Source organism: Centruroides sculpturatus, unplaced genomic scaffold, assembly GCF_000671375.1.
Source record: "Centruroides sculpturatus isolate CEXI.00-Female unplaced genomic scaffold, Cexi_2.0 scaffold169, whole genome shotgun sequence".
NCBI lineage: Eukaryota > Metazoa > Arthropoda > Arachnida > Scorpiones > Buthidae > Centruroides > Centruroides sculpturatus.
In genome coordinates, this window is record NW_019384492.1 from 692,029 (window position 1) to 701,178 (window position 9,150).

The 9,150-nt window shown below is 29.0% G+C and overlaps 1 protein-coding gene across 1 annotated transcript in view; it reads right to left on the minus strand.

Annotated features, from left to right (window-relative positions):
- The window catches only part of LOC111621812 (nicotinate phosphoribosyltransferase-like), a 35,628-nt gene that overhangs the window by 7,898 nt on the left and 18,580 nt on the right, over positions 1–9,150 (minus strand). The window contains exons 7-13 of the mRNA XM_023364059.1: positions 6,407–6,491; positions 6,243–6,323; positions 5,996–6,098; positions 2,441–2,526; positions 2,266–2,337; positions 2,077–2,184; positions 1,932–2,006 (exon numbers count right to left, since the gene is read on the minus strand). Coding sequence (XP_023219827.1) covers positions 1,932–2,006; positions 2,077–2,184; positions 2,266–2,337; positions 2,441–2,526; positions 5,996–6,098; positions 6,243–6,323; positions 6,407–6,491 — 610 coding nt within the window. The remainder of the gene's footprint in view (positions 1–1,931; positions 2,007–2,076; positions 2,185–2,265; positions 2,338–2,440; positions 2,527–5,995; positions 6,099–6,242; positions 6,324–6,406; positions 6,492–9,150) is intronic.

The following is a 9,150-nucleotide window of genomic DNA, read 5'->3' on the forward strand; positions in this document are numbered from 1 at the left end:
ATGAGAAATGGAAGGATAAGGAATAATTTTGTTTAGTTTATTAACTTCTTGCAGACTGTATAGTCTATTCACCCTTAAAATAAAATAAATTACAAATTAAACTAGTGACATGCTGATACTAACTTTAGAATGTATAATAACTACACTTAAGTGTTGTGGTGTTATCAATATCAACTTTTAGCATATGAGGATGTTTGCTAGTACTTTCAGTAGCATAAAGTTACCGTCATCAGATGAATATCGAATACAACAGGTATCAAATTTTAAGTTTTAGAATAATATTTGAAATTAAATATAGCATGTGGATGGAATATAAAATGAATTTGAATTAAAACGATGTTCTAAAAATATAAACATATGCTAAAAGTTGATATTGGTAATGCCACAACACTTAAGTGTAGTTATTATCTATTCACCCTTATAAGATCTATGAGTAAGAAATGAGTCACAGTAGTAAATGAGAAATTGTGAAGTACAAAAACATTAATGAGCCAATAGAGATTGATCTTAAGTTAGGATTTCTTTTAATATGTCATATCATTGACAGTAATAAGTTAATATTCCTTAACAGAGATTCCTAACAAATTTTTGTTAAATATACATGCAAAATGTGTGTGTCAAAAATACTGTATCATTGATAAATTTTACAGTATTTATCAATGATAATTAGTAATGTTGAAATTGAATTTATTTACTATAACATTTTTCTCACAGTTGATGAAATTTATATTATGTATAATATATATTCTAATTTATAGTGTAAATCAGACACCCAACACAATGCCACAAATGAACAGTATTCATTAACCATAATAATCACATCTATAATCCAAGTTTCAACATACTAATCAAATATTTTGATAAGATTTCAAATCCAAAAAGCTCTAAAAATTTTGTATAGTATCCTTGGCAATAAATCAAAGCACCTTTTTAATACTTTTTATTTGGAAAAACTTGTCCATAGAAATATGAGTAATATTGGTATAAGCTTTTTCATTAGGATATACTCATAATATTTCTATGGACAAAAATTTACCCTAGTGCAAAAATTTAATTAATTTCTTTGTATAAATGTTAAATTCAGTTTTTTTCAATAAATATTTACATTATATAACCATAATCTTCTTTTAGAGAAGAAATAAATCGTGCTTATAGAAGAATTGCAATTTTGATTCATCCCGACAAAACAACTATACCTGCCAGCGAAGAAGCCTTCAAGACGCTGGTAACGACCCGTTCCTTGCTGTTACGGCAAGCAAAGTGACCACAATTCTAATTTAACAAAACAATTCTGCTTTTAGATTATATAGTAAAATACATTTTTGTAAGGATATTTATGATATGCAAATCAATAATAACTAAAGTTTGCATAAATTTTATTTGTAAACTAAAGTCTGTATTAATATTAAAAAGTATTTACAGGATCAATTCTCATTAATAAATAGTTTTGCAAATTCTAAAATTTATGTATATAATTTTTGTCTTTGAAAAACATATCATAAAAAAGATACAACAGTTAATAAAATTTAAACATTTAAAATATTATCCCAATTTAAAATCTTGTTTAACCAAAATAGTTTTTCTAAATCTTCCAACAAAGTAAACGCATCTTGTTTTGAGTTGTGTCTAACCCACCCGATAGAGCAAAATCAATTAATTTCGTGATGCGAAGTATCGATCCCTCACACATAATACTGACCGGTCTCGTTATCCAAAATAGAATGGTTTGAAGCATTCTGTATTTTACAGTAACCAGAATTTTATATAAAGGAGAAATTTATTTAAACAATACTTTGCGCTAGAGAAATGCTTTGACTTCATTTAAGTGGACATTCTGTTATTTACAAATTAATTTCTCGCTACACGTTTAATTACAATAAATACATGGCTTTAAAAGTGTATCTATAATGGGAAAAATAGCATCTTTTTTATGATAATTCACCAATTGGTGCATTTTCCAACCACAGATTGTGCATGAACTGATAAAGTTGATCGGATACCGAAACCTGCAATAAAGAGAAAATTAAGATATGGATTTCTGTTTAGGGTAAATTTTGGAATATATTTTTTCCTCACCTTGTAGGGTGTGGGATTGAGATTTCGTTTTATATCTGAACGTAGTGTTTGCAGAGATGATTTAACTCTCTGTCGTATATCTATCAATGTGGGTAACTCACAACAAACCTTTTAATTAGAAGATAAGAAGCACATGATAAACACTATTATTCTATTCATAGATATAATCAATTGCTGTAATTTGTTTACCTTTCCATTTTCCCAGTATTTCTGATACAACGATTCTACTTTTGTAGGTATTACGTATGCTCGTTTTGATTCCTAATCAGAAAAACTAAAATTAATACGAAAGAGAAGTTAATCTGCTTTACCAATTAAATTTTCATCTTGAATTGTCTTGAAGAATTATTTGGAGATGACTTACTTGAAATGGGTGACGACAGAGAACTCTCTCCCCCATCTGTGGGGCAGCTTCTTCGGTCTGTTGTAGTAAATCGATCAGGGCATAACCTGAAAATAAGGATATGTTTAATTTTGCCTCTTCACATATTTAACTACTTGTTATGATTAACAAAATTCTAATAAACTATTGTGAAAACAAAGTATCAATATTTCAGAACAAAATTATTCTTCAAAATTAGATATCTGAGATTTCTCATTTGAAAAAATTGTTGTAATTTATATAAACTAGATTTTCATTGTAGTAATATTTAAATATATATTAATAAATATAATATTTAATAAAATGTAAGTCAAAATTTTAAAATATGAATATCTGAAAATATTGTGCAAACTACATTTTCACTTTCCAGCACAAATTTAATAATTGGACAAATGTTTTTGAGCTGTTTTACACATCAACTTCAAGTCTACCCATACATTAACTTATTTTTTGTTCTATTTCTGGAACATTTAAATATTGAATATTCATTTAAGACAATTTTTAAATTTTGGAATTTTACAAAAAATTTTAAATATTTAAATACTTAATAATTAGTCAATATATATGTAAAATCTGCTAGAAATCAATCTATTTGTACACCAGGTCATGAGCAAATTTGTCGTCCTTAATTGGGATTTTATATATACCTATCCTTTATATATCCTTAATTGGGACTTTAAATGGGAATGAATACATCATGGTGTTAAGACTATTTCACTTTACCCATCGATATAAATAAAGCTCTGCTTCTGTGCACTGAGATTTTTTTATTTTAGAAAGTGGGTCCCTCCACATTACACCATAAACATACAATAGACTCCCATACAAGGTTCCACATTGTAGGAAATTGCATTGTAGGAAAATGTGTATAGGGGACATACATTATTGGACCAATTTATGCAAATTCAAACATGTCTCTAAATTTTAACTGTTATTGCAAAGGGTCAAAGATTTCCCAAACATTTTCCCAAAATTATAGAGGAAAGCAATTATACAGCAGAACAAGTCTATATCATTGATGAATTTGCTTTGCATTGGAAAAAAATGCCTGACAGAACATATATTGCAAAATATGAGACTTCTGCTTCTGGTTTCAAGGCATCAAAAGACAGGATAACTTACTTTTGTGTTCTAATGCAGCTGGAGAACACATAACTATGCCAATGTTAATTAATCATACATTAAATCAATGTGTAATGAAAAACATAGACAAATCAACACTTCCTGTTCACTGGAGAGCTAATAAAAAAGCATAAATTACATGCAAAATGGTTAAAAATTGGTTTTATAACTGTTTTGTACCAGAGGTCAAAGATTATTTACAACAAAAAATTCTGCTTTAAACTGTTGGCTTCACTGTTCATATATAAATAACTGGTAAGTGAATATTTTCGCTTTTCTAAACAAAAAATCTGAAACTATATGAAAACGTTAAATTTATCTTATGCATTATATGGGACTGTTTATCGTGCTGTATGAGTTCTAGTCGCAATATTTTTGTCACATTATACAAATTTGCATTATATGGGAGTTTATATTTTAATTTATCTCATTCTTCAGTCTTTAAATACAATGATATCACATTCCTATAGCAACACAGGGTACCCATGGACCCCTGTTGAGGACCTATGTGAACTTGTCATTTGAACTCTCGAGAAAAAAATCCAGCAATAAGTTGTTTACTTTCCTGGCAATATTTGATAGCACCATCTATTATGATAATTAAAATTTTTTTTGTATTTTTAACTATTATAAAATGGCAAAAAGCTTAACTTTGAGGGTAGGATGGGTTTTATAAAAAATTGTAAATGCTAATAACAAGTAAAATTGTCATTAAGTTTGACCCTACTGGACCCCCAATATCTCCCCACCCCTTGACATTTAACCACCAAATTTAATAGCATCAATCCCCTAATAAACAAATCTCCCTGCAAAATTTCGGAAATTTTTGACAAAAAGCACAGGAGTTATTAAGCTTCAAAGAGGGTGAACAAAATCATGCCCCCCTCACACAAACATCCATATACACAGAAAAACCCACCAAGTTTTTTTTTGCATTTCTCAATGTTTCAAAGTATCTTGAGTCCAAAAATAATAAAATCTGGAGGGGTCATTTTTTTACTGATCGCTGTACTTTCCCTCTTATATATAACAGATCAGAAAGTAAAAGTATTACCAGAATTTGTGTCAATCATAACATTATTTGCAAGGTAACATTATGTGGATGATATAATCTGGAGATCAATAAATTTGTTTTTATAGATGATTAACACTAATCCATATGGTAAGACCATGTGGATTAGTATCACTATATTGGTCTAACTCAAGTCCTACATGTGAGTTAGACCAATACAGTGATACATCAGCACACTTCTTGGATAAAAACATCAAGTTAAAACAAGAAAGCATAATACCAATGTTTATTACAAACCAGGTTATATGCCATTCTTCGTACCAGTAAACTCAAATGACCCATTCTCATACAAAGTAGCTGCATTCTGTGCATTAGTAAAACAAGCATTCAAACATTTTAGCAACAGAATTGACACAGTAAAAGAATTAAAACACACACCAAGCGTAGCCACAACTCATGGGTATCCAGCATCACTCATACAATGTTTAACACAAAGTTACATAGATAATGGAGAGCAACCAACTTAACACTAATGTACAACAAAACACTCCAGCTGAATCTAGAAGGGTGGTAGTGGATTTTGACATGAAATTTAAATCACTATATGAAGAAATAACAAGGAAAGCAGGGGAAAACTCTCATATCATTGTAATAACACAATTTACTAACTGCTACACAACAACAAAAACAACATAATGCTTTCTAAGGCAACAGGTGTATATGAAGTCCCAATTAAGGATGACAGATTTAATCATGAACTGGAGTACATCGGGGATACAAATAGATCAATTTCTAGCATATTTTACATATATTGACTAGTCGTACATATTCTAAAATTGGAACAATATATATTGACTAGTTATTAAGTATAAAATAGAATAATATTTAAAATTTTTTTATAAAATTCCAAAATTTAAAAAATGTCTTAAATGAATTTTCAATATTTGAATGTTCCAGAAATAGAACAAAAAATAAATTAATATATGGGTAGACCTGAAGTTGATGTGTAAAGCAACGCTAAAACATTTGTACAATTATTAAATTTGTGTTGGAAAGTGAAAAGATTGTTTGCATGATATTATTTGATTTTTTTTTCTAGTTTGAAGTTCTTTCTCATTAGAAAATAAAACAAAGTTCGAGTCACACATGCAATATTTTTGGTTTTGGAGTAAACCTTTGTTAATTTGATAATTTGTCAGCTTAAACAATTTTTAGTTCCAAGAATGCTACACAAATCAAAAATATTCTACTGTAAATGTTATGAAATCTTCATAATAATAAATAAACTTTTATTTATTAAGAATTATTTTATACAGGGAAGTCAGTGAATGTAATAATCAAATAGAACTGAAAATATTGGAAGCTTGTTAATATATGTAAATTAAAGAAAGAAAAGTAATTACCATCTTGTCCATATAATCTGTAAGCATTTTTGCAACCGGGAATTGTCACTTTTGAAACATCCAGACTCAGTTTAATACAAGGCTGTTTGTTGACTTCTACCAACTAAAAGTTAGTAAATGATAAATTACAAATTTTTAAGTTTTTAAAATAAATAAAATTTGATCTGCATTTTGGTTTTCAATGTACAAAACTGGAGATTTTTTGTTTATTTAAAATTCAATTTATTGAAAATTTTAATGATCTTACTTTAAACACGCATCCTAAGGCAGGCTGTTTTTGGCAGGTTACCAAATGAGTGCCAATTCCAAAACAATTGATTTTGTGATCCTAAATGAAAATTTGATTATAAAAAAATTATATAAGCATCCATTTTAAATTCTGACTAGAAATGAATGTAACTACAATATTACCTGTTCGTTTAATGAAAGAATAGTGTCTTCATTGATATCATTACTTGCAACGATGATCAAATTATGAAACCAAGGTAATTTATATCTATTAAAACATCAATATTTTAAAATAATATTTTTGGTTATTAATATAATTATACTGAATATTAAAAATACCAAAAATACGAATATATCTGACTAAACTTTTTAAATAAAAATGCTTAGTAGCATAGATCATGATTAACATGTATTCTTTTTCTAGATAATTGATTTCCTTTAGAGAAAGGCTCCCTCATTTGATTTTTGCATAGAATTATTTTAATTGAAGCTTGAATATTTCTTAAAAATATTCATAATATTATGAATATTCCAAAATTTTATACAGGATGATCTATATGTTTTGTCTTAGTAAAAATAAATGAATTGTTTATGTGACTAAGAATAATGTTTTGTTTCACTATTCACATATTAAAGATATTTCATTTTAATCTTGCAGAATGCAATGTACATATATTAATTCAAAAATACAGGGTGGTAAAGAAAGTCACTTAACACCCCTGCTACAGAATATAGAATGTACCCAAAATTAATTTGCTCATATCAGAACACATTAGACCAAGGGAGAAACAGATTGATGTGTGTTACATGCATAGCTGTCATCAAGATGGCAGCCATATTAAATGCAACTCTGAAATTTTAATGGGAAAGGGGTCTGTAACACATCATTTAGGATTGGGTCTGTAACACATCATTTAGGGTCAGAATTTCACAAGGAATTGATTTCCAAAATATTTATTGACCTACTTTGAACAGTTAGAGTTATTAATGTGTTTCCTTTATTGTTACAGGTTGATGAACAGAAAACACAATGCTTATAATATAGGAAGAACACATTAAAATTGTCATTATGGCAGGAGGAAAAGTTCCAGTGTGATTGCACAGGATTTTAATCAATGTCATACATGCCAAGTGCCTGTGTCACATGCAGCAATTTCCAATCTCCTCCAGAAATTCAGGGAAATGGGACTGATCCATGATAAGAAACATTCAGGCCTGTACAATCATTCTGGAACATCTCTTCCCTGCCATCAGGTCAATTTTGATGAATTCTTCCTGTGTTAGTGACATTGTGTTTTGTCTGTTCTTCAACCTATAACAACAAAGGAAATATTAATAACTCTAACCATTTGAGGTAGGTCAATAAATCTTTCAGCAATCAATTCCTTGTGAAATTCTGATACTAAATGATGTGTCACATGATCCCCTTACCATTTAAAATTTCAGAATTGCATTCAATATGGCTACCATCAAGATGGCTGTTGTGCATATAACACACATCACTGTTTCTCTCTGGTCTAATGTGTTCCTGATAAGTGGAAATTAATTTTGGGTACATTCTATGCTCTGTAGCAGAGGTGTTAAGTGACTTTCTTCACCACCCTGTAATATATAAATTAGCAAACAGACTAGATTGTTTGGGTTAAAAAGGAAGCAAAATTCCAATTTGGTTTCCCATTGATCAATGTCAACACACAAGAATTGTCTAAATACTTTTACAAAATCATCAATTGTATACAGTATTCAAAAAATAAATATATCATCTTAAAAAACAACTGTCTGAATAAGCATAGTCACATTACAATAACCATTTCACACACAAAACTCTTCAATCACTTCCAATCTTTCTTTGAAAGCTTCTAGAATGAGAACAGCAAACATTTCTGAGTCCGCATGTCACATAGTAAGCATACTAATCTTTAAAATTTTTTGTGTGCACTAAAGTTTTAAGCTTTAATAATGATATTTAAATAAATGAAATATATATGCTTTAATTAGAGTATATGTAAAGAAAGCTGATTGAGAAAAAGGATGATCAGGTGATAAACTGAAAAGATGATTGAAAGATAGGTGATAAACCAAAATTACATGCCAGATGATGTTGCTTGATTTGCCACAATTTGCAACCTCTAAAGGATGATGTAACTGCCTCACTGGATATATACATTGCATATATTAAGAAGAAATACTCTTCAATTAGAAAGTATGTATGGTCTTTTGTTGCTGTTAAAATAATGCTACTCAAATGGGATAATTTGCACCCAGAGAAAAATTTGTCAATGGGAGATATATTAAAAACAGTAGCAGAAATTTACATTTTTGACCTTAATTTTGTTGAAAGAAACTTCTTAAATACAATTAAAATCCCAGGCTAAATGATCCTGCAGCGGTTGAAACAATGTTGCCATACATGTGTGAAGAGGGAAGGTGACGTAAGAAAGAGAGGGGGAAGGAGGAGAGGATGGTAAGTTTACAATTTGTAGAAAGATTTCCATGTCAAGGGAGAGGAATCTGCATCATGAAAGTTAATGGTGGTATGTTTGCCAGCAGCCTTATAAATTTCAACTTGCTCTAAATGTCTAAGACATACAGGCAGATTTGTACAGTTTTACACACAAAAATATCAGAAATTGTATCCAGAGGATAGGAAAAAACTGGAAAAATTTCACCATCTGATAAGGCTGCATATTAGATAAACTGGCACTATGTCAGTCCCATGAAGCCGGATTAACAGAAGTTCACTGTATTATAGAAGATAAAATTATATGAATTATGTACTTTAATTTAAAAATCCAACTGCAAATTATTTTGAAACTTCTTTTGTATCAATAAATAGTTTTGCAGATTCAAATGTTTTTAATTTTTGAAAAAAATTTAACAATTAAATTTTTACAGTAATTTAATGATATTGATAATTTAAAAAAAAA